At 37.7% G+C, this 27,209-nt stretch overlaps 1 protein-coding gene across 1 annotated transcript in view; it reads left to right on the top strand.

Annotated features, from left to right (window-relative positions):
• The first annotated feature begins 2,405 nt into the window (after window positions 1–2,405).
• NDUFS4 (NADH:ubiquinone oxidoreductase subunit S4) overlaps window positions 2,406–27,209 on the top strand; it is a 119,031-nt gene continuing 94,227 nt past the window's right edge. The window contains exon 1 of the mRNA XM_036760614.1: window positions 2,406–2,511. Within this exon, the coding sequence (XP_036616509.1) occupies window positions 2,426–2,511 (86 nt within the window). The 5' untranslated portion in view covers window positions 2,406–2,425. The remainder of the gene's footprint in view (window positions 2,512–27,209) is intronic.

Here is a 27,209-nt window from a genome sequence, read left to right on the forward strand (position 1 = left end):
CAGAAAGCCTGGAAGACTATTTTAAAACACTTTATCCAAAACTTAATATCAAGAGTCTTAATATAGGGTGTTCCAAAAGTCTTAGTGAAGTTTTATGCTATTAAAGCTTAAACTTAAAGATTAAAATTGCACTAAGATTTTTGGGACATCCGGTATAGCTAACTCAAAGAGGAAAAAAGGCACTAACCCAATCCCCTGCCTAAAAAAATGGGAAGATAGTTGAATCAAGGACCTCCAGGGGACTGGAGTATGCAAAAAGGTTTTGTAAACCATATTACAGGGTTGTAAGCATGAGTTTGCTTACCCTTTTACTGACCTGACTTTCTATTTCCATAGAATGTGCAGATACGTTTCCCAATTGCAGATCAATTTTCTAGAATGTTTTCTGGGAAGCTTAATGCAATAGATGATGTTTACCCCATTGAACAGAGGCTCAGTGAAAGAGTCCTTGCTGGCTGGACTTCCCTTTTTGGATTTTTTCTGGATTTTTGGGTTTCTTTCATTTTCAGAGAAAGAATTTCAAATTTGGTAGATTCTCTTCATTTTTCTCTTTGCCAAATGGTTTTCATTTATGCTTTCTTGAAATATGGTATCCAAGTTTTTTGTTTGGTTGTGATTTTCAGGTAGGCTGATGATTTTTAAATTCTTTCTCTTTGACCTGTTTTCCAGGTCAGTTGTTTTTGGCAGTAGATACCTTAACCTTATCTTCTATCTTTTTTTTAATCACTTGTTTTATTCTAACATTTCCTATTGTGCCCAGGAGTTATTGAGTTCTATTTGTTCCATTTTAATTTTCAGAGTCCACATTGACTTACAACATTTCTTAATTTTATTTTGTATCTTCTGTTTACTTTTATCATCAGCCTCAGTTCCTGATTTGGAACTTTGTCCCAAGGACAGACTCTGACCCTCTCTCACGGTTGGATGGGGTTTTCAGATGCTATTTGGTCCTTGTCTTAATTCCTTGGGTTCTTGCCACTGTTTTCCACCTCTCCTGGTGTGTCTGTGCTCATGGCCCTGGCAGGTTTCAGGTCCTCTGAATTACCCCAGATAAGAGAGTTCAGATGCCCAGGCGCTGAGTAGCTTCTCCAGAGTGCTTCCAGGTTTCACAGGTGTCATTGTCCTTTCCTTGATCTTTTTGCCATTTACAAAGCTAAAAACATGCCCTGTATGGACCTCAGTATTTATTGCGAACTTTAAATCTTCCCAGGCTTTAGCCCTTGCTTTCCTAGGACACAGACCAATCTAGTCAGTATTCACCTCCTCATTTATCATAAATCTCAGTTTTTCTGTTTTGATGATCAACTGCTCCTCATTGGTCAGAATACTTTTTAAAGCATTTCCTCATTCATAGGCATATAGAGCCAGAGTGGGAAGGGACCTCTGTGGCCATCTAGAATTCCACCCCTTGTTTTACAAATGAGGGCCTGGAAGTTAGGTGACTCTCCCAAGGGCACACAGACAGGATCATGTCAGTTCTGTCCAGATCACTGAAGTGCCCTATCACTGGCAAGAGGGTGGTGTCAGTGAGAGTGAAAAAGGGGAAAGAAGCAAGAGCTTGAAAAGATAGAATAGATAAAACTTGGTGACTAATTAAATGTATGTTATTACTCTAGGAATTTTCTTCACTCTTCCCTTTCATTGACTTAAATGACTCTAGCTCCTCTGCTCTTCTTCATTCTAAAGCATCCTCCTTGGCTTCCTTTTGTACTTTTTGGTCTATCTCCTTTTTCCTCTTTATATGTACATCCTTCCTTATGTGCCTAATATGGTGTTAACATTTATGTTTTTCTTATTTGTTGCATTTACTTAATAATCTCCTATATTCTCTTTTCCTATTCACATTTTGCACGTTAAATGAAACTTTTATAACTGTATGGAGGCAGAAAGTGTCACACTAAGCTGTTTTCTATTTGCGATTGGCCTTTCACTTTTAAGTGTAGCTATATGACAAAAACAGGAGAAAAAAAAGATCTTCCACCCCCCAAAAACAGCCCAGGTAGGCTAAAAAAGGAATGGGTCACTGTCTTGTGGCTCCACAATTTAGGTAGGACCAGAGAAGTCTAGATTCTGAGTCCCTGAAAGAATTATTGCAACAAGTTGCAAGTGTTTCAAACATCAAGTTTTTGCCGGGTTTGCTTGTATTGATTTTAATTTTTTTTTTAAAGTTCTGAATAGTCAGTCCAGACTGATGTTTTTCTCTGGATTGTAAATTTAACTGGATGCACTGACATTCTTTTTTCCTCCTGTTATTCTTTTTCCTGAGGCTCCCAATCCCTACCTAATTTTTTCGCCTCTCTTTCCTAACTCCCATCCATAAGGATTAACCTTTCTTTAATTTTGCGTTCGCCTTTGCCTGAGAACGGAGGAAGTCGGTCCCTCGCGGCGAGCCGTCCGAGCCGGCCGGCAGTGGGCCTGCGGCAACATGGCGGCGGTCTCAATGTCAGCGGCTCTGAGGCAGGCCTTGGGATCTAGAAGGGCAGCAGCCGCGGCCTCCCGGCTTCCCACCAGGTAAAGCGCGGCTCCTTGCTGGCTCGCCTCCTCCTGTGGGACCGACCCCCCCCCCCTTCCCTGGACGCTTGGGTGTCGCAGACCGCGAGGTCAGCGGGAGGCCGGGCTCGGGCCTCAGAGCTCTCCCCGCCACTGACCCCGCGTCCCCCGCGGGTGCCCCGGCCCTCCCCGCGTCCCCGGACGGCCTAGGGCTCCCCCGGGTGTCCTGGGCCCGTGAGACGGAAAGAGAGTGAGAGCAGGGACGGCCCGAGCAGCCGCCCCCAGCCCCGGAGGCAGAGAGCCAGGTGCCGGGGAGCTCGGGGGTCCGCCCGGAGAAACGGCTGCGCCCGCTTTAGTGCCCCGGGTTGGGGGGCGGTGTGGGGCTGGGGCGGGGGGGAGAGGGAGGAGGGGGCGGGGCGGCCGCCCGAGCGCCTCTACACCTCCTTTCTCGAGGTTCGGAGGCTTCCACGCAGCCTTTGCACCCCGAGGCTTTGCTCCGGGCTCCCCGGCTGGGAGAGGGACACTTGGCAGCTCTTGCTGGGGATGTTGGGCGGGAAGGCTGAAGGAGACAAGAGCAAATCGTGGGTCTGGTTCTGGAAACTGGTGACGACCTTGCAGTTACTGGGGAGATCACTCTCCCGCCTACCCTGACACCCATATGTTTGCATCTTTTCCCATCACGGTTTACTCAGGGTTCAAGGTGGAATATATGGTGAACCCTGGGGCTGTGAACAGTATGTTTTGCTTGTCTCCTGTTTAGGACACTTCGAGTGTAATTGTTCCGACCTTGTACGGGGTGTCCCAAAGATCTTGGTGCAGTTTGAAGAGCTAAAGTTTACATAGCGCAGACTGTCGCCAGGTACTAAAGCTGAGTGCTTTACAATTATCGTCTCATTTGAGATTCACAGCAACCCTGGGAGTAGGGTGCTGTTGTTACCATTTTACAAATGAGGAAATTGAGGCAAGCAGGGGTTAAGTTACTTGCGTCACTTGGCTCAGGGTCACACGAGGTAGTGAGTGCTTGAGATGGCATTTGAACTCAGGTCTTCCTGACTCCTTATCTGCTAAGTCTAAAATCAGGGGTTCTTAACCTTTTTTTGGGTCATGGACCCCATTGACAGTTTGGTGAAGCCTATGGACTCTTCGGAATAATGTTTTTAAATGCCTAAAATAAAGTATGTAGGATTGCAAAAGAAATATTATATGGAATTAGCTATCAAATTATCAATTATATTGAAATACAGTTCATATATAAACATTGATACACACATACATGTGCACATACACATACACACAAATATACAATGAGGAATATAATACATACACATGCATACCCATAGGACATGGGTTATTAACCTGGGGTTCATGTAGCTGTTTAAAACATACACATATATGTATGTGTTTCTGTCTATATCCATGAAGACATATACACTATGTATATACACATAATATGTGCATATGTACATATGCATATATACACACATATAGGCAATCATGTAGGCATAGCTTCATGGACCCCAGGTTAAAAACTCCATGGTCTAAGTGAAGAAGCATGGTCAAGTTTGGTGAAGGTGGCAAAAATTAAAAAGAACCTATGGCAAATTAATACAGTGTAAACTATGGTACCCTAAATATAAAGGAAATGCAGGGTGCCTGGAGCTAGGGTTAACTAGGAAAGGCCTTCTTTTTATAGAGGAGATGAATTTTGAAAGACTGAGACTTCTTCGAAGAGAAAGCAGACACATGTCATTCAGTGGTAGGGGAAGTATTTGGGAGCAATAAGATAAGTTCTAAGATGAGAGAGGGATAAATTGGTTTTTGAGTATCCATTTATATTTGTGTTAGACACATATATGGAAAAGTGGTCTTCCATCCCAAGGTCTCATATGTCGTTGTTGGAACTGGGACTAGAACATGTCTTCTAGCTCATTGATTTTTCCTTTAGGTTGTTGAAAGGATGGGTTTAGAGCTGGAAGAGACTTCAGAAATCATCCAGGCCAACTCTTCCTTATTATAGATTAGGAAATTGATGCCCAAGGATATTAAGCAAAGTCACAGACTTAGTAAGCAATAGAGGGAGGATTTGAACTCAGGTACTCAGACATCATAGTCAGTACTCTTTATGGTATAGGGAACTTCGGCAGATAATTCACTGTTTACTGAGTTAAAATTTCTGCTTGCAAACTGAATATATTACAAGGAATTTAAAAATTAAGTCATGCACATACTCAAAACTAGTAGGATGGCCTTTGTTTCAAACTGTCTTAAAATTCAGTAGGTAAAAATAATAAAATTTAATATAATTCACACCTTTTAACTGGCTTATTTAAATTATTTAACAACTGTTAAAAGCTTAAAATCTACAAATATTTAAATAATTTAAAGATAATAAAAGAGTAAAACAAATATAAGGAGAATGAAGACAGTAGGGAAGATAATGGGGATATAGGCAGGGTGATCATATATTTTCCAACCAATTAAGGATGCACATTCCAGGGGAGTAACTAAATGGGGCTGAGGAAAAGAAATAGCCATTGCTCATGCTCATGTACTCATGAAGTTATGGAGATAGAATGCTATATCTTCCACATTTATATTTTTACTTGGTAATTCATGCTGGCCTTATTTACTTTTAATGACTGAATGTCCTCAAATGAAATTCATAGATTCAACATTTGCTCTTCTCTTGGATTGTGTGGGTTCAATTACATGTTTACTGACCAGCTTGTAGACTGTTAGGTTATCTGGACCTACTCTTTCCTTGTCCTAGCAACCTGCCCCTTTTCAACATCTAGTCAGTTAAAGGTAGAAGAATGGGAGAATATGTAGGAACCCCAGTCAGTGGGAATTCCAGGGATTGGTAGAGTGCTATTTTATATCATGGGAAACTAGGCTAGCTCAAAGTTGAGAAATATTTAGGACTATTCAAAACCATTATGGCTGCTACCTCAGACTTTGAGTAGGCAGTATTAACAGGTAACTGTCCACACCGGTTTTTGTTTTGTTGTGTAACTCATCCAAAGCCGAGTTCTCAAAGCTTATAAGGCACTAAAAGTAACTTCTAATAATACTTTTAAAAATTGTTGTGCTTATTAGAAGACCTGCACTAATGGGCAGGTCTCTATCAAAGTGGGTTGGAATTTTAGTGGGTTTTGAGTAGCCTTTAATTTTTTTTTGGTATATCTAATTAGTGAAGGGTTTGTTCCTCTCTAAATGGAAAGTATTCAGTATAATAACCAGTATATACATAGGTAAAATGCTTGTTTAAAAAAAAAGCTTACAGTAACTATAATTTGTGACAAGCCTAAGGGAATAGTTTCCTTTGCTACTTAGTAGTCTTCTCTGTGAAAGACAGTGATGGAAAAATAGGATACTGACCAATGTAAATATTGTCTTTGGGTCTGAATATAGGCCATCTTTTCCCTCAAAGGCCAATAATCCTGTGATAAAATGTTTTTATTTGAATTAAAAGCAAATATACTTTTATGTAGTAATTCTGTGCAGTTATTTTTAGTATGTATTTGAGTTTTTTTCACCTTTTAAATACATCTGATTTAAGCCTATATTCAGAACAGTATAGTAATATAAAATATAGGCATTGAATACTTTTTTCTAGTAATTTGTAACAGTATCAAGAGTTTAAGCTGCTATATTCAGTTACTTCAATTGCCAAAACATGTCAACTTCTAGTCAATCCATCAATCAATCAACGTTTATTAAGTGCCTACTAAGTGTCAGACACTGTACTAAGCAGGGGGTGGGGGGATGGTAGAGTTAAGGGCTAGTGGGGGAAGGGAGGGGATAGGAAAAGAGGTAAAAGATTATCCTTGCCCTCACGGAACTCAAAATCTAATGCCTTAAAAATACCGTCCTTATACTTACTCAGCCTATGCTCCCAACAGATTATCCTATTTATACCTTCTGGACTCGTATGCTTTATTATCTAAAGTTACATAATTTTATCATTGTGGGTATTTTCTCCATTGTTGGAGGTGGTAGCCTCTCTATGCTCAAGTATACAGTTTCATTAATTGCTGTGGCCAAAAACTTCACCTAGGGGACAGTATTATGTGATAAGCCATTTTGAGTTGGTCTTTGAGGGCTTATACTGAGCCTTCAAGAACTTGGAGACAATTTCATTTCAAGATGGAGTATTAGAGTAGTACTATAGGGAAGATCCGTTTAAAAGAGGCAAGCCAGTTTTATATAATATAGTTTGTTAGAAGAGGGAAACTGTGGGGGTCTCTTCAGTTAGCTCACTGAGGTTAGGTCTGTTCCCAACAGGGGACTTTAGATGGAAGTGGAAAATGAAACACAGAGGGAAATTGCTTCTTTGTAATCATTTTTCAGAGACATGTTTTGTTTTCAGTGAATCTTGAATAACTTTAATGTAGGGATGGGGCAATACCTTGTTGGAAAAGTCGTTAAGATGGAGGCATTTTCCTTTACTAAATCCCACCAATAGGTCAATCAACCAACCAACATTTATTAATCATCTCTTTGTGTTGGGCATTGTGATAGGAAGATTGGAAATAGGAAGACAAAGAAGAAACAGTTCCTGTTCTGCACAGATTTACATACAAATGGAGGAAGCAACATATACATAGATAGCTTGGGTTCTTAACCTTTTTTGTGTCATGTGAACCCCTCCGCCAATCTAGCAAAGCCTATTAACACCCCATTTTATTTTATTTTATTTTTTGGAGGGGGGGAGGCAGGGCAATTGGGATTAAGTGACTTGCCCAAGGTCACACAGTAAGTATGTCAAGTGTTGGAGGGCAGATTTGAACTCAGGTCTTCCTGATTCCAGGGCTGGGGCTCTACTCACTGTGCCACCTAGCTGCCCCTAACACCCCATTTTAGAAAAATGTTTTTAAATGCATAAAATAAAATACGCAATATTAGAAATGAAACCAATTATATTTAAATATAGTTATAAAATTTTTTTAAGACTCCAGATTAAGAATCCCTGGTGCATATGTTGGAAAAAAAAAAAAAAGAAAAAAGACAACATACCCAAATCTAGTACAAGTGCTTTTTATAGCCAACAAACAACAAAACCATTGGGATCTTGTATTCTCTATGTCTTTCAGTGAATTGCCTGGTGGTAAAGATGTCCATTATAGCAAATCACTTGTGAAAGAAAGCCTGACTTTTTCTTTCTAGTATCTTCATTGAGGATGTCCTGGATGCATAGAGGGGTGAATCTTAGAAAATTTTTGTGCAAATGAGAAAGTAGGTTTATGAGTGGGTTGTTTTTGATGTTATCTTGATCATTTTTATTGTAAAAATCTTTATATGTCTTTTCCACTTTTCTTCTGTTTATCATTCTTCCATTTTTATCTTTAACTGCCCTGATAATAACTGTTTAGTTTAATTTCTTACCAGACTTTCTCTAAAATTATTCTGTTCTTTTTGTTCTACTCTATGAGGTGATACTGTTCCTAATCATATATAGTTCTTCTTTGTATTATGTTATAAATGACTTCATGTTTTAAATTGCCATCTTTTCTTGGCAAGTAAGCCAAATATTTGCTAACTAAAATGCTTTTTAGGCTCTTTTGGTGTCCTTGTTATTGCAGTTGATATACATCAGTTATACTTCTGTATAAAATTATTATACTGATGTTGATAGAATTTTTTTGTCCATTACTATAGATCACAGATGTAGAGCTGGAAGGGTGTGATAAGGCTTAAAAGCCATCAAGTCCAATTCCTTCATTTTATTTTTTTAAAAGTTTATCTTCAATTAAGCATTATTTTCTCTCCCTCATTAAAAAAAAAGTAAAAACAATTTTTATAACATGTATAGTCACACCAAACAAATTCCCACATTGTTCATATTCAAAAATGTCTTGTTCTTGAATCCATCAACTGTCAAGAGGATGGGTAGCGTAGACCCATCAACTGTCAAGAGGATGGGTAGCGTAGACCCATCATCTGTCCCCTGGAGTCCTGCTTGACCATTGCACTTATCAGAAGTCTTAGGTTTTTCAGAGGAATTTGAAAACTCCAAATGAATATGTGAGTTAGTGGGAAAGCTTTCTGTCTTTCACCTATAAGCTTTATGGTATTGTTATATACTTTTTTTTTCTCTTGTTTCTCCTCACATCTCTCTACCCAAATTTCTTCCTAAATTTCTCTGAAGTCATCCCTCCCTTTCATTTTTTCCTATGGCACAACAGTGTTCCAATTACCTTTATTTACTATAACTTGTTCAGCCATTCCCCAATTGATGGCATCCTCCTTTAGTTTCCAGTTCTCCTTACAAACTATAAATATTTTTGTACATTTCCAATCTTTTCTCTTTGAGTTATTTTGGGAATAGGTTTACTAGAGGTATTGGTGTTAAAGGATAGGGATGTTTTAGTGACTAGAAACTTTTCCAGAATGACTGTACCAGTTCATAGCTTCACCAACAATGCATTTATGTGCTTTTCTCCTCCCCTGTATCCCCTTCACTGTTTGTGATCTTTTTTGTCATCTTTACCAATATTTTGATGGATGCAAGGTGGAACTTTAGTTACTTTAATTTGCATTTTTCTAATTATTAGTGATTTGGAGCATTTTTACACATGGCTCTTGATCGCTTACATGTCTGCCTTTGAGAATTGCCTCTTCATATCTGTATTTGGAAAATGTCTCTTATTCTTACAGATTTGGGTCAGTTCTCTTGGAAATGAGACTTTTATCAGAATTAATTTTCTACAAGTCTTTTTCAAACCCAGTTAACTGTTTTTCCTAATTTTAGCTGCACTGGTTTGTTTATATAAAACCTTTTAGATTTTATGTATTCAAAATTGCCTTTTTTTATCTTCTGAAATCCTCTCTATCCCTTGTTTAGTTGTAAACTCTTAGGTTTTAGATTTGAAAAGACATTTCTTCCTTTTTTCTCTAATTTGTAATATGAACATATATCTAAGTCATCTATCTACTTGGAGCTTATGTTGGTATGAAATGTAGGTCTAAACCTATTTCCTCTCATTTTACAGATAAGGAAACTGAGGTTGTGAGAGATAAAGTGGCTTGTCCAGAGTTTCACAACCTAATAAGTATCTGAAGTAAGATTCATCTTCAAGTCTCCTTTTCTTTTAAGTCCTAACTGCTGCCATTGATCATTTTTATGATCAACTACTTGTTTAAATAGCTCAAGATTGAGTTGTTTCAATGGCATAGCATATCTTTTTCTCATTCTTCTTCTAGCTGTTTATTAATTCTGACCTTTGCTCTGACAAGTTTGTGATATGACTGTACACAGCTGTTTCAGAGATGACTCCCACAACAATAATGAGTCTATTCATGTCTGTTAAATGTAATCAGTTTCACTTTTGTGTGTGTGTTTGATGGTATTCAGTGCTTGCAATGTCCAATGCCTACTGATTCTTTTCTCAAAGAATGTATTCATTTTATAAAGGAGTAACTAAGGCTTCTGTGTAATCTACAAGTCTATGGCCTCTCCTACTCTTTGACTCATGTTGTACAGTGTAGTTGTCACCATTATCGTCAATTTCCACCTTTTGTCGAATATCCTCTGGAAAAGCACTGGCTCCAGTCAGAAGACCTGATTTTTTGAATTGAATGATTTCTTTCCTTCAGTGATTTTGGGCAGGTCATTGTCAAATGACTTGGGCTTCAGTTTCTTCCTTTAAAAAAAGCATTTACATAGTGCTTTACATTAAGGTTTTGCAAAGCACTTTACAAATATAATGTCATCGTAACATCACAGCAACCCTATAAGGTAGGTGCTATTTTTATCTCTCTTTTAAAGGTGAGGAAACAGGCTGAGGGAATAAGTTACTAGGGTCACAAAGCTAGTAAGTATCTGAGGCTAGATTTGAATTTGCATTTTTCTGACTCAAGTCCTGTGCTCTACCCACTCACTGCACAACCTAGCTGCCTAAGGGGTTGCTCTAGATCAGGGATGGGGAACCTATGACCTTGAGGTCACTTGTGACTTTCTAGGTCCTTGGGTGTGGCCCTTTGACTGAGTCCAAGTTTTACATACAAATCCTTTTACTAAGGGGATTTGTTCTGTGAAGTCTGGATTCAGTCAAAGGGCTGCACTTGAGGACCTGGAGGGCCACAGGTTCCCTAGAACCTGCTCTAGATGGCCAGCAAGATCCTTTCTGGCTCCAGGTCTGTGATCATGTGATATGAAATCAGATTGGACTGATCTCAAATTCAGAGTATCAGCAGCCAAGTTTAAGTTTATAGAAGGTCTAAAAGGCATGTGATTCTTAGCACTTACCCTGTCCCGTCGTCCCCCCTCCCCGCCATGCACTCTATCATTGTCATTACAGAAGAAGGAGGAGGAATTGAGGGTTATTTTGTATTTTATTTGTTTTCTTGGTTTGCTATTACCTATATGATGCCTCATGGTGTAGAGGTAATTGAATTCTTGAAGGGTAGTCAAGTAAAGTGTAAGCTCTGACTGGTATAGAAGGGCTTTGAGTATTGGCCTGATAGTAGACCAAATCTACTTTCCAAGGACTAGCTGGATGCTTAATCACCAGTTGTCTGGCAACTGGTTGATAAATACTTGACTGTGGCAACTCATCAGTAATGCTTGAAAAAAAAAATAGAGGTGCACATTGTGCTTTAATACATGTACTTTGTGATACCTGTTCTTACTTTGCAAGAGCTCTTTTTTTTTTTCTGGGGTTGGGAGAGCAGGTCCTGTTCCTTAGCCATGTTCCTCGTGTGAAATAGCTAGATTGAGTAGGTAGTATAAATTCTAGTTTATTTTTTTATAGGAATTATTGGGAAATGCATTATCAGTTTTTCTCAAACCACTGGTGAAGATTTGTTCTTTCTCATCTATACAACAGCAGTACTCCAATTGATGCTCAGCATTTGTTTATCTAAATATTTGCTAATACTGATTATATGAGTGATTTAGAATTTTTTTTAGAATTTTTGCTATTATATATATTTTTAGTACTTTCATATAAGAATAATAACTTCCTTCCAAGTAGTCAGTTGCTGTATTGTAATAGTATTAGTATTTATATAGCATTTTAAGGTCTGTAAAGCACTTTGCAAATAATATTTCATTTGATCTTCACCACTACTCTGGGAGGTAGATGTTAATATCCCCATTTTAGAGGTGAGGAAGCTGATGCTGAAAGAGGTTAAGTGACTTGCCCAGGGTCCCGAAGCTAGTAATTTATTGAGGCTGAAGATCTCTTCTAACTTCAGGTTTACCTGAGTCCAGATCCAGTGCTCTATCCACTGGGCTCACCTTGCTACCTCTTTCATACATGTTCTTCTCATATTGAGTGGGCTGTTGTGAATATTTTTGTGATATTATTGCTGTTTGTTAAATATAGGTTCTGTATTGAAGGACCTAAGACTTGAAAATCTCTTCAAAAAGCATCTCCCCCCAACTCAGAGTAAAACCTTTCCTTCAGGAAGAAAATTTTGTGATTACTTATTGCCATATTTTTATGTATTAGACACTCCTATCACTGGCTTTTTTTCGTTGAGAAAATGTTTTCTCTGAGGAAAAGCAGGCATTCTCTTGGTGATCACTGTGGAGAAAGCAGGCCATGTTACTACTCTCTCTAGAGACTCTTGTTCTTCCTTTGGAAGGGCTCAGGTTTAATATAGCACAGCTGTTGAACTCTGCCCTTCTCTGTTTTAAAAGGAAAGTATTTTATCCTTTAAAATGGAAATGCTTTTTTAGGGAGGTGGTCTTTGGCTGGATGAAGACCTTTCACTATGAAAGTTTCATACTTCTCTAGAGTCCTTTTGTTTCAGAGCTTTCTTAGAATTATTTCAGAACTTGGGAACTCTGTTTGAAAGGAAATATCTAAATGACTTTATGAAGCACATTTTGTCACATTCTTACCCGAGATAGAAGAAGATGGTTTGTTTCTGTCTGTTTTCTAGACTTCAAAATCCACCCCCCCCTTTAACTTCTCTATATACTAGTAAATGGACCTTGAATAGACCTCACCAGACAAAAGACCCTGTTCTAGATGACCGTTCAACAAACCATATGCTTCTCCTAAAAATGTCAGTCTGTCTTGATGAGCTTTAAAGTGAATACAGATGTTTCAACTCTGATGAGGACTACTATTCTTTGTGTAGAAAGCAGTGCTATTTTTTTTTCAATATACTTATAGGCCAAAGTTACAGATGCTCCTTTTATATAAAATTCTCTCAGTATAATAAAAATTTAGACCACTGCTATTTGGTAATTTGAGTTTGAGAATTTCATTTTTGGAGTTTCCCAAATCTAATGCAATTTGGAGAATTGAAATGGTCAAAGCACGGGTGTTAAATTTGAATTACATCTCAAAGTATTTTATGGTCTATTACCTTATGATTAATTATCATTTAAATAGGCAAACTCCATTAGGTATATTTTGAATAATCAGTAGAAATTTGTTAAATGTGAATAGAAGTTGTATATTCTAGGGCTGAGATTTATACCTAGAAAAGATGCTTGACTTTAGTTAATGTTGAGGCTGGAACACATTAAGAGTTTTCCTGTTGTAGATCTTAGTAGATTTTTCATGTGATCAGTCTGTACTGGACTGTGGAGGATTTTATGGGTGTTATTCAGATTCACATTAATGGTCCCTATTGTGAATTGGACTTGGAAGTCAGTGTTGGGTATTAGGGATGTGAAATGAGATCTAGATATTGAAGACATTCTCTCCAAGAAGCCATTTGCTAAGTGTTATGGGCAGTAGAAGAGATGATTGAAGATTGGGTTGACCAGGATGATTCAGATCAAGAATTTACATGCAGGAAATACTTTAACACTTGGGGACTGAATGTAGACAAAAAATCTATAGAAGCTTATGTTTGACGGAGAGATCAAGCTTGAAAACTCCTAAAACAGTAGGTGAGAGGTGAAGGCTTTTTCTGCCAATTACTTTTCAGCACACTGATCTGACCATGTTATTTTACTATTCAGAAGCCTTCAGTGACGGCTTTCTATGTCAGTGACAAGATGTAAAATTCCTCAGCTTGGCTTTTAAGGCTCTCCATAGTTTTCCTCCAGCCTATCTTTCCTCATAGTTTTGTCTTTCCAGATTTATTTCTCGTTACTCCCCTTTGCATAATTTATGTTCCAGCCACTATGGACTGCTAGCTCCTTCTCAAACTGACATTCCTTCACTTTTCTCCATGCATTTGCCCAAGCTATCCTTCATGCTTGGAATATACTTCCTCAGCCCTTCCTTTCTGAATACTTGTGTTCTATCAAGGCTCAGATCATGTCCAACTTCCTACATGAATCATTCTTCAGTCCCTCCTAGTGTCACTGCATCCTCCCTCCTCAAACATCTTCTGTATTCTTATATGAGTAAACTGAGTCTTAGTTGGAAGGGATATTAGAGGTCATCTAGTCTAACTCAAGATCTGAATCAGAAGAATCCCCTCTATAACAACAAATGATCATCCAGCCTATAGTCCTCACTGAACACCCCATACATCTACCCCATACACACTGGGGATACAAAGAAAGGCCAAAAAAAAATTCTTGCTTTCAAGTAGCTTATAGTCTAATGGTGGAGACAATATGCAGTCAGCTATGTATTAAAAAGATAATATAAATTAAAATACGTATATGTATAAATTAAATTGAACTGAAAATAACAGAAATCACTGTCATTAACGGGTTTGGGAAAGGTTTCTTTTAGAAGGTGGGATTTTAGCTGAGATAGCCAGAAGAGAATTCTGGGTATGGGGCGACCACCAGTGAAAATGTCCTGAATTGGGAGATAGTATCTTGTGAGAAGAAAACAAGGAGGCTAGTGTCATTGGATCACAGAATATGTTGGTGAGAGTAAGATATAAGAAGACCTGGAACGGTAGGAAGGGGTAAGGTTATGAAGGGCTTTATGTGAACAAAGGATTTTATATTTAATCCTTGAGATGATAGGGAATCCTGAGTAAAGGATTGATTGGAGTGGGAAGAGACTTGAGGCAGGCCAGTTCACCCAGCAAGCTGTTTTGGTAGTCTAGACATGAGGTGCTAAGGGCTTGCACCAGAGTGGTGGCAGTGTCAGAAGAGAGAAGGGGCCATACAAGAGACTTATTAAGAAGATAGACTCAGTAGGACTTGTCAGCATATTGGATATGGGGTGTGTGTGAGAGAAGTACATCAAATTTTATATTCAAAGAGCAAATTAAAAGTGTCAAGGAGCTGGGTCAGTTTTGGTGAGATGTGTGGGTCCAAAGGGACAATTTAGTTAAACAAAATTTATTAAGCATCTAATATGTGTGAAATACTGAGGATAAAAACACAAAAATTAATATAGTTTTTGTGTAAAAACAAGATAATTTGAAGAATGAGAGGACTTGAACCACTTCAGATCAGGAAAAGTCTACATTCTGCATGAATATAGAACACTATGCCTGATAAAGATTCTAAAATAGCAAAAGGCACTTCTTGGACCTGAGGGCCATCACATTGACTTTAAGCAAATTGTGCGATAATCTTTTGTGAAGGATTGTTGTTGATTGAATCTCTGAAGAGAAAAGAGATAGATCCTCAACAGTAATCCTGAATTGTTTTACCTCAAATCCCACTTTCTATAATTTTGTCCCCCTCAATACTAGTGCCTTCCCTCTGTGATTACCTTCCTTTTATACTTACTCTCTCTATGTCCTGTATGTACCTAGTTTTTTGCAGGCTTTCTTTCTCATCAGAATGTATATTGTTTGAGGGCAGGGACCATGTTTTTACCTTCATTTGTATCCCCTGAGCCTAGTGAAGTGCCCAGCACATAGTAAGTGCCTAGTAAATTTTTGTTGAGTGACTTTTATAAACAGAAATCTCTATAAATTAGTCCTTTTATGTGTTTCATTAGAATGGAAATGTTCCCCATTAGAGGGGAAGCTCCATGAAGACAGGGACTATCCTTTTTGCTTGTATTTGTATTTGTATGTGTCTGGCACATAGTAAGCACTTAAATGCTTGTTGACTGACTTTTTCTTAGCTATAAGATCTCTGGTTATTTTTTCTTGAGTTCTTCCTCACTTTCTAAAGCTGACTTCTTTTTGGCTCGTTCTGTAAATCCTCCAGCGTTTTGTTTTCTGCCTGATATTTAAAAAATTGTTTTTTGTTGTTGTTGGGTTTGTTGAGTTTTTTTTTTTTTTTGGTAATTCCCATCGTCCCTGGATACCAATTGCCAAGGATCTCAAGATGCCGCTTCTAAAGGTATTGCCACCTTGTTTAAAACGCCATTCTTCTGCTGCCCCCACCATTTTTCTTCTCTTCAACAGTATTTATGTAACAGGTAAAATGAAAAAAACACCTCCACAGAACAAAGTGATAAAATAACACCAGGATTTTGAGTAGATTGAATTACTGTGTTTTATAATTATACAGCCAAATAAAAATGACAACAGTTTGAAATCACAAAGCTCTTATTAAGAATCTTTAAGATTTACTTCAGTAATTATAATTCTCCTAGGAGACAGAAACACCTCTATACAGCCAATTTACTTAAAAAAGATTGGAAATATATATTTGAACTTATAGAGTAACAGTTTACATTTCCAATGCTCTACCATATGAAGTACAGCCAAGAATTCAGAAGAGGAAAAAGGGCTTCTGAACTGCCCTAGTTCATCTACCCCCTCCCCCACCACACATATTTTAATTCTAGGAAAATTATTCCTGCACTCAGAGCCTATTGACTCTATTTTATACACAAGACTAACAGACTTGATTATAATTTCCCAGTCTCTAGCATTATTAGGAACAAGTTAGAAGAAGAGTTTAGGAAAAATGCTAGAGTAAGACTCAAAAAGAAAACAAATGAGGGGAAAAAAACACTTTCAAGTCAAAAAGCCTGAGACTATATTGAAAAGCAACCCTGTAGAATATAATAGTCATTATTTAGATTAGTTAAGAAAATTGTACATTATGTCCACTATATGTCCTCTGAGAGGGCAAGATATTATATATTTGAATTTAGAAAGATTTCCATTTTGAATTATTAAATAATAGAAGTTCTGGTATTTAAAAGGATAAGTAAACTTTAATTATCTGGAAAACTTAATTATGTAGAATTATTGTGAAATGCCTAGAAAATGAGGCCTTATTTTGTATTTTTTTAAACCTGCAGTCTTTCCCCCCGCCCCCCCAATACAGATTTAACTCCACTTAACTTGGAAAAGTAGAGTGGTACTTAATTATTGGAAGCCTTGGAATTCAAGGTATAAGAGTTGGAACTCTAGGTATCAGGGAACTATTTGTATAAAGACTTCATTTTGTCAGCAATATGGATTCACAGCAACTGTTATTAAGTGCCTACAGACCCTGTGCTAGCAACTGGGGATAAAAAAATAAAAACTGTCAAAAGCCCTGTCCTTAAGTTCTTACATTAGAATCTCATGGGGGCAAAAGAGAGAACCAGACAAAGTGCTGAAACTTTTGAACATAGAACACTTTCTGGGAAATTCAGAGAAGGTTTCACTGAGGTGGTAGCATTAGAAAGCAGAAGGGAAGGATTTTGAAAGGCAGAAGGGGAGGGTATGCTAGGCATTAGAAGTGGTCTGCCATCAGTTAATGGTATCCTTTCAGAGAAGGGTAAACAGTCCAGTTTGGGGTATAATACAGAATGTGTGAAGGTTGTAGTGGAAAGAACACAACTGAATTTAAATTTCTACTCTGCTACTTAATGGCTTGTGTGATAAGACTAGAAAATTGGGTTGGAATCAGATTGAAGAAACCTCAAATGCTAGAAATGTTGAATTAAAGTAGGAACTGAGAAATACAATAGTCCACACAAGTGCTAATGAGGTTATTGTATTTGAATAGTGGAAGTGGAAATAGAAAAAAGGGAATAACCAGTAAAGATATTTAAAAAAATCAATAAGACTTGATAACTAGATAGGAATGGTGGCAGAGAAGTGTGAAAGACAATAGCTAATTGGAGACAAAGTAAATTGATGGTGCTACTGACCAAAATAGTGAAAGTGAGAGGGAAGAACAGATTTAAGAAGAGGGTAGAGGTTTAAGAGACAAAGTTAGTTCACTTTTGGACACACTGGGACATCCAGGAAGAAAAGTCTTGGAATCATAGATCTAGAACTGGAAGGGACTTTGAAATTCCACACTCATAGGGAAGCAAAGTGACTTGCCTTAATAAGGTCACACAGATAATCAGACTTGGGATTTGAACCTTGGACTCTTGAGTCCAGAGTTAGCTCTTTCCACAGCATCTTAAGTCATTTATGTAGGCAGCTGTCAATGGAGGTCTTAAGTTCAGAAGAAAGATTAATATTGGAGACATGGATTGTCAAGCAAAAATGTAGAGGAAGAGGAGAAGTGAAGTAGTTATTGGGCAAGGAGGAATTGAAAATACTTGAGAAAAGAACAGATGATTGCTGAAATGAGATACTGAATTATTGGCACAAGAAGCAGGATTATCTTTAATAAGGAATGGGGAACATTGGGGCCAAAAAGTGATGTAGTTGGGTAGAGTGCTGGGCTTAGAGTCAGAAAGACTGGTGTTCAAATTCTTCCTAAGACATTCACTGAATGGGTGTTACCTCACTCTTAAGTGAGTACATGAAAAAGCCTTAGCCTTAAAGGGCCAGGGTCTCCCATTGCATCCTGGGTCATCTCCAGTCATCCTGATGAATGTCTGGTCACTGGACCCAGATGGCTCTGGAGAATAAAGTGGGGCTGGTGACTTTGCACAACCCTCCCTCACTCAAATCAAAGTCAACTGCAAGTCATGTCATCATTTCCCTGATGCCATGGCGCTCTTTGAAAATGAAGGACTAACACAAGAACAAGACATTTATTAAAGTTGTGTGACCCAACATGACTAATATGGTAATACATTTTGATGACCGAACATGTATAACCTATATCAAATTGCTTACTGTCTCAGGGAGGGGAGAGGTGAGGGAGAGAGAAAATTTGGAACTCAATTTTTTTTAAAATAAATGTTAAATGTCTTTACATGTAACTGGGAAAAATATTTTTTAAAAAAGTTGTGTGCATTGGGCAAGTCACTTAATCTGTGAGCTTCACTTCATGCATCTATAAAATGGAAATAATAATAACACTTATCTCAAAGGTTTGTTATAAGAATCAAATCTTATATGTGTGTATAGATATACATATATACTTTATATTTATATATATGTATATATGTGTATAGCACCTTGTAAACCTTAAAACTGTATATAAGTTGCTAGCTATTATCACTAGTACTATTCTTTGACCAAAAGAGAGCATGAGAAGAAATGTTTTGAAAGCGCTATGATAAATGTTCTCAATGACTTAAGTACTAAGTATAGAAGAAAATTAGGACTTCAAGAAAGGAAGGTTTAGAGTAGTTCTTGTGCAAATAGTTTTTCTAATCAGAGTAGAATGATCATAGATCATAGATTCAGAGCTGGACGGGCTATATAATCCAAACTCCTTATTTTACAAATGAGGAATATAAGGTTCAAGAACTTTCAGACATGTCCAATGTCACATAGGTAGCAAGTGTCAGAAGTAGGATTTGAATTTGAATTTGATATTGTTGAGCAGCATGTCAGTGATCCAGCTGAGATCCTGTAAGTTCTCCTTCCTTCATTTTTTTTTTCAGGTAAATGGTCATTTTTCCTTTATTTACTCAGTAAACACTGATTTCAGCACTCTTCTAGGTATTATATTACAAGTATAAACCATAGTCTTTGTTCTTTAGTAGCAGAAAATATAGTAGAACAAGATTAAAGCACATGAAACTGTTGGACTTAGTATATGTATGCCCTTAAAACCCATAATGGGAATACATAGTGTTCCCTAGACAGCTGTCTTGTACTCCTGTCCACTTGCCTGCCAGAAGTTTGAACTCCTGCCTTTTTTCATATTATTCCATGGATCTGTTTCTTAACTGATTCTCTTACTTGGTTTTTTCCTTTTTTAGCGACAAAATATTTTTCATTTTAATCATCTTCATTAACCCTCTTTTCTCTTGCAACTGCCACTACCCAAATTTTTTAAACAACTTTGAAACAGAACTTCTCACCTTGCTACTTCCTTCTCCCCCAGTTCATTCTTTACGTGAGTGAGAACCAGATTAAAATGTTGTATAATATTTTTATTTATTTTGATCTGTTTAGGTCATATGGGAGTTTGATACCTCTACTATACGTCACTGCTAGACTTATCTTTATCTGATTATATCAATCATCTGCCTAAATGTCTTCAGTGACTCTCTAAATACTGTCTAATAAAATTCTAGAGGCATTCTGTGGATTCTTTAAATTGGTACTTTGTGAAATAAGAAAGACTGTGAGCCATGCACTGAACTCATTAAGGAAGTTCAGAAGTTCTGGGAATTTTTCTTCTATTATTTCTTGCATTATGGGGTCAGGTTTTTTATTTGTCTTGATCTGCCTTGAGACCTATACTCCTTAAGTTGTCTTTATACATTCTGTCTTCAAGATCAATATATTTTGCTTTTATTGGAGGTAGTTTTCAATTACTGTTAATGTTTTTTGCTTCTCCTAGATTGTCCTTCACATCTGTGTATTTGCATTTTCAATCATTCTTTTGTTTCCTTGGTGATGCTTGCCATCACAGATTTAAGTTGTTTTATTCTTTGGATTATTTCTGCTGTGCAGGCCGTAAATTCTGCTTTCATGATTCTTCTTTCTCTTTTAAACCATTCAGGAACATCCTGTTATGGTTTCATGTTCTCAGGAATCCACAGGGTCTTTGCCTCTTCAGGTATTTATTCATTTTCCTTTGTCTTGCATATTTATTCATACGTATCTGGAGTCTTTTAGCTGAACTGGAGGCCATATCCCTTTCTGTTGTTAATATAGTCCCTTTTGTTTTATCTGCTTGTCATCAAAGTCTTTAACTGATTTTTTTTCCTCCTGTGATCTCATGATAATTGGTCTTTTTTTCCTCTATTGCTCACTTTCTGACTCCTTCCCCTTTCTTGTTGGTTTCTCTAGAGACTGAACATGAAAGCAGTCTCACTATCCTCTCATCCTGGGCCATTCAGATTTCACCAGCATCATTCTCTGCTTCAGTTGACTTCTGGAAGGCCCCAGTTTGATGCTGAACCTTTCTTGCCAGCTTAGTGAAGTGCCACACAACTGCACACATGTATCCTGCTTCATTTCCATCTGTTCTTTAGTTCTGTGGCTGAGCTTTGTGGCAGCCACACAGCTCTACCAGCCAAGACCAGCTTCTGCCTTTTGGTTTTCTGGTACACTGAGAGTGGGGATGGGATAGAGCTGAGTTTCCTTGCAAGCCTGTGGGTTGGCTTGTGTAACTCTGTCTGAGGGTAGTAGGCAGAGGCGCTGCTGAATGGCCTTCTTTGCTATTAGTTCATCAGATTATTACATTGGTGGGTTCTTGGTGTCACAGACTGAGAGAGATGAAACTACTTATCTCTTGAAGCATAAATCCTATTTGGGAGAGGTTTGAAAACTTATTTAGATCTTAAAAACTGTCTAATTTCCATCTTGTTGATCACTTGATTTAGAAATAGCCCCTGCAGTCTTTCATTAAGTTCTCTTGACTCATCTAGACAAGGGCTGACCACACATATCACTTTGTCCACACAGTGTGTAAAGAGTGAAATTGAGTGGGAATTGATATTATTCTAGTGTTTCTGTTTTAATAAAAAGGGAAATATTTTACACAGAATGACAGCCAGGAAAAAGGCAGACAGCCAGGAAAAAGGCAAACAGCCAATAGACAATTTTTTTAAGGGAAAAGTAGTGAGTAGTCTGAGCCAGAAAGGTGGCAGAAAGCTAGATTCTTATCTACCCTATCTTTTTGTCCTCCTCTGAAATATTACTATACAATTTTAGGCAAGCTTCCCCCAACTATAGGCCTGCCTATCATATGAACTTACCCATCATATAACTATATTTTGAGCTTTGCTTTCTTGAACTCTGGCAAAAGCACCCAGGGTAATAGGATTCAGCCCAATTCTACTTCAGTTAATCACCTTCCAAGTACTTCCCATTAGGCTGTCCCCAACCAATAGACTCAAAAATGCTTGTTCAATGGGGAAGCCAAGTAATTACAAATTCCAAACCTCTAACTTCCCTAATATTATCCAATTACATAATAGCATCCAAAATTAAGAACTAAATTGAATATATGGATTGTAAAAGTACCATAAAGATTTGAGGAGAATGAGAAGTGTATACTATGTGCTAGCTTCCAGTGAATCAGATAAAAAAAGGATACTGAGAGTACAGGACACAGTACTCTAAGAGGAGATTTGATAAGGATAGAGTATAGTAGGATGATCATTTCCCTCATTCTGTATACTGTACTTTAACAAAAATTTAGTAGCCAAAAAATTATTTTTGTTAATGTGAGTACTCTCTCTGCTATTCAAGATCAGAATTCCTTTATACATCCCTTAGTAGATGGTTTCACACGTTGCTGTGGCCACCAGAAAAAAAAATCTCATTTGATGACTTGGGGCAGCCTAGGAAAAGAGCAGACTGGATTGCCATTGGAGAACTGCAGGTTGTAGTTTTTTTCTATTTTAAATATTTTTTCCAATTACATGTAAAAACTATTTTTAACATTTGCTTTTTAAAATTTGGAGTTCCAAATTCTCTCCCACTCTCCCTCCCCTCTGCCCTAAGGCAAGCATTTTGATAAAGGTTGTACAGGTATAGTCATGCAAAACATTTCCATATTAATTATGTTGTGAAAGAAAACACAGATACAAAAAAGAAGAAGAAGTTTAAACAAAAAGTATGCTTCAATCTGTATTCAGACTGCATTAGTTCTTTTTCTGCAGGTAGATAGCATTTTGCATCATAAGTCCTTCAGAATTGCCTTAGATATTGCTGAGAATATCTCAGTCATTCACAGTTGATCATCATACAATGTTGATGTTACTGTATACACTGTTCTTGTTGTGCTTATTTTGTATCAATTGATGTAAGTCTTATCCTGGTTTTTCTAAAAGCATTCTGCTCGTTAATTTCTTATGGCACAGTATTCCATTCCATTCATATACCACAGCTTGTTCAGCCATTCCCTAGTGGAGGGGCATCTCTTCAATTTCCAATTCTTTGCCACCACAAAAAGAGCTGCTATAAATATTTTTTTTACATATAGGTCCTTTTTCTTTCATCTCTTTGGGATACAGACCCAGTAGTGGTATTGGCTGGGTCAAAGGGTATGCACAGTTGGGCATAGTTCCAAATTGTTCTCCAGAATGGTTGGATCACTTTACAATTCCGCCATCAGTGCATTAGTGCCCCAGTTTTCCCACATCACTGCCAACATTTGTCATTTTCCTTTCCTGTCACATTAGCCAATCTGATGGGTGTGAGGTGGTACCTCAAAAGTTGTTTTAATTTGTATTTCTCAAATCAGTAGTGATTTAGAGCATTTTTCATATGACTATAGATAGCTTCAGTTTCTTTGAAAATTGCCTGTTCATATCCTTTGACCATTTATCAATTAGGGAATGGCTTGTATTCTTATAAATTTGACCTACTTGTCTATGTATTTGAAAAATGAAGCCTTTATCAGAGGAACTTGCTGTAAATTTTTTTTCTCCCAGTTTTCTCTTTTCCTTCTAATTTTGGCTGCATTGGTTTTGTTTGTGCAAAAAAACCTTGTTAATTTAATGTAATCAAATTTGGATGCTTTAAGACTTTGGCACATATATGCTTAGTATTGATATTACTTCATTGTCCTTCATTGTACCTTTTAGCAAAATGTAGTTTCTCTGCTTGTCTCTTTTAATTAGACCTATTTTTTACTTTTGCTTTGTCTGAGATCATGATTGCTACCTCTGCTTTTTTTTTCCCCACTTCAGCTGAAGCATAATAGATTTTACTCCAGCCCCTTACCTTTATTCTGTGTGTGTCTCTGCTTCATTGTGTTTCTTGTAAACAACATATTGTAGGTTTCTGGTTTCTGATACATTCTATCTGCTTCCATTTTAGGGGTGCGTTCATCTCATTCACATTCACACTTATGATTACTGTGTATTTCCGTCCATCCTACTTTTTTCCACAGTTTATCCTTCTCTTCTTTCACCATTTCCTTCCTCAAACATGTTTTGCTTTTGACTACTGCCTCCCCAATCCACCTTCTCTTCTGTTAGTCCTCCTTCCTTTCTTGTATTCCTCTTGCTTTCTGCTTCCCTGTGGGTTAAGATAGATTTCTGTATCTAGACTGAGTGTGTATGTTATTCCTTCTTTTAACTAATTCCAATGAGAGTAAGGTTCAAATATTGCCCACCACCCCTCCAGCTTCCCCTCTCTTGTAAAAGCTCTTTTGTGCCTAACTTGAGATAATTTATCCCATGTTACCTTTCCTTTCCCCCGTCTCCCAGTGCATCCCTCTTTCTCACCCTTTAATTTTTTAAAATATCATCCCATCATAGTCAGCTCATATCCATGCCCTCTGTCTGCATATGCTCCTTCTAACTTCTAACTAAATTTGAAGTAAACTAGGGACTCTCTTTGAAACTGAGATGAGGAGGGAAGAGTATTCTAAAGATGGAGGACATGTCCCCTATGCAAAGGTACAGAGTTGGGAGATGGAATGTTATGTGGGGAACAGAAAGAAAGTCAATTTGACTAGACTGTAGAATGCATGATGAGTAATAATATTTAATAAATCTGGAAAGATGAGTTGGAGCCAGACCGTGAAAGCCTTGAAATGAGAAAAAGCAATTGGTATTGAATCCTAGAAGTAATAAGGAACTCTAGAATTTATTGAGCTGGTGAGTGATGTGGTCAGAGCTTTGCTTTAGTTATACCATTTTGGCCCTTTATAGAGGAAGGATTGTAGTGGCAAGAGACTTCAGGTAGAGAGATGAATTATAAGAAGTTATTGAGTTAGTCCAGGAGAGAAGTGATAAAGGTCTGTGAGTGGAGAGAAGAGGATAGATGTAAAAGATGTGGAAGTAGGATCAGCAATCAACAATTGATTGCATGTGTGAAGGTGAAGGAAATTGTGGACTTTGAGAATAATAGGAGGTTGCAAAGGATGGGATTGCCCTTGAATTTCTCAATAGAAATAGAGAAGTTTGGAAGAGGGTCAAGTTTGTGGGGGGCAAGAATGATCTGTTTTAGACCTTTGAAATTCAGATGCCAATAGGATGTCCTGTTCAAAATGTTTGATAGGCAGTTAGTTGACCATTCTAACATTCTGTCTGATGAATTTTATTTACTTTGAATTCTCTATATTTACTTCCTGTTTATATTATCTTGCCATCTGTGTTATAAAAGAAATACAATTTTCATATCATCAATGTAATGTATAAAGCATTCAAAACTTTTTTCCCTTCTTTTCCCCTTAGAGAAGGGTTCCCTCACCCCCATCCCCATAGTAGGGACTTATGTGATAGGAACTGGATCTCTGATTTTATTGGTATAGGGAGCTCCTATTTCAACAATCTGACTAGCAAGTGCTGTGGGGGTGAAAAACCAACAACAACCAGCTCACAGAACGCTGCAAGCCCAGGTTCTTTTGATCTGCTTTACTAAGGAAAGCAACATTAAGGGGTTAACAATCTTACTTTACTCCAGCATACAAATGTCATTCACTTACTTCAGGGGAAAAAGCCAGCACCTTGAACTTCAGAGCAAATACAAACAAATTACAAACCCACCAAATACAATTCATAGTTACCAAAAAGCATCAACATCTGAGTTCAGCTGGAAGGCCCTTACAGTGGCTGCCCAGAGTCCCTCACCTCCAGGAGTGAAAGCCTTAAGCAAATACCTCTGTTCTCCCTTTTTATACAGTTTCAGACTTCATCAAATGACATCTGAGTGACCAGAACTTAGGCTCCTATGATTGGCTCTGGTGTTAGCAGCTCCCTTCATTGGCCCCACCTGGAGTCCCACCTTAGTTACCAATTCTCACCCACATAGGCTTAACACCTAATAGACAAGGGTTTGGGCCTGGGGCTTAGCACCTAGTAAGACTCAAAAACACTGATTAATCAAAGGAAACAAAGGCCAAACTCTTCAAGGATCCCCAATACAGCTCTCTGTGAAGAATTTCCTCTCCCAATGCAAATGGGTACTTTCTCTGTAATTTATAGTCTTGGATAGTTGCTGAAGTTCTCATGTGCCAGGTACTGTGCTAAGTACTGGTGATACAACAAAGGCAAAAACCGTGCCTTCTCTCAAGGAGTTCATAGTCTAATGTAGAAGAAAACATGCAAAAAATGTTTTACAAACAAGATGAGTTGGAGATGGTCAACTGACAGAACATACTACCACTCAGGGGGATCAGGAAATGTCTCTTGTAGAAGGTAGGATTTTATTTGAGCCTTGAAGGCAGCCAAGAAATCTAGGGGGTGGAAATGAGGAAGGAAAGAACTCTAGGCATTGGGGTACAGCCAGTGAAAATGCCTGAAGTTTGGAGGTGGAGTGTCTTGTGTGAGAAATAACAGGGAAACCAGTGTCAGAGGTTGGTGGAGTATGTAGCAAAGAATAAGGTATAATGTGACTGGAAAAGTAGGAAGAAGCCAGGCTATAAAGAATGTTAAAAAAAACTAACAGAATTTTGATACTGATATTTATCCTGGAGGTAATAGGGAATCAATGGACTTTAATGACAATAGCTAGTATGTGTTAGAGACAGAACTTCAACTTAGGTCTTCCAGCCATCTTTCTATTCCCTACATCACTCTGCCTGCCTCTCTTATTTTACCTTTTTAATACATTGTAAATACTTTGTCAATTTTTTAAAGATTCTTTTCCCAAAGAGACTAATTGTCAGAAGTATAAAAATACATCACAGTTTTCTGTATTCTTCATGATCAGTCACTTCTTGCCTTTCTGATTACTTTTTCACTGGACAAAATGAAAAACATTAGGTTTTAGTAACAAAATGTGCCTTTTTAGGCCGTACCCTGTTTTTTCACCATTTAGCTATTGTCTAATGTGCACACTGTCTTTTAAAACAAAGTATCTAATTTCCTTCCACAGTTAACCAAGAGGGGGTGCTAAATGATCAAAGTCAGATTTTTTTTTCAGGTCATTGTACCAATTTTAACTCGTAATTGTATACCATTTTACAAACTGTGTTAGAGTATATTAACATGAATTATTCCATATTGATAAAATTGGTCTTCAGTAGGTAGAAGTTCAATATTTTGATGTTTCTAAATACGTACTTTTCATAGCATTTGGTTTTTGGAAAGATAATTACTCTTATTATGACATCTACATTTTGTGACATACTATCCTTCCATCTTGTTTTCTTTTTTTTTTTTTTTTAGTTTTTATGCTTATAATAATTTGTTGCTGTGACAGTAGATTTTCTTCTTTCCATTTCATTTGTCATCTCTTTTTTTTTATCTTCCCTCTACTTCTTATCCTTTAGCATCTGGTGTATTGTTACTTTATTCTACTCATGCTTCTCCCACAGTTACCTTCATTTTTTTTCTTAAATCTTTCACCTTCTGTTGAGTGTTTTCCCCATCTCTGTGACTGGCAGAGGAGTTTCTTAGTTATCTGTCTTAAATGAGGGCTAATAGCTATGATTGGATCATAGGCTGAAAGGATTATAGATTTAGAACAGGGGTGGGGAGCCTGGGGCCTCAAGGCCCCATGTCGTCCTTTAGGTCCTCCAGTGAGGCCCTTTGACTGAATACAAACTTCACAGAACAAATCCCCTTAATAAAAAGATTTGTTTTGTAAAACTTGGATTCAGTTAAAATGCTGTACCCAAGGACCTAGAAGGCCACAATGTGGCCTTGAGGATGCAGGTTGCCCACCCCTGA

Source organism: Trichosurus vulpecula, chromosome 1 (assembly GCF_011100635.1).
Source record: "Trichosurus vulpecula isolate mTriVul1 chromosome 1, mTriVul1.pri, whole genome shotgun sequence".
Classification (NCBI taxonomy): domain Eukaryota; kingdom Metazoa; phylum Chordata; class Mammalia; order Diprotodontia; family Phalangeridae; genus Trichosurus; species Trichosurus vulpecula.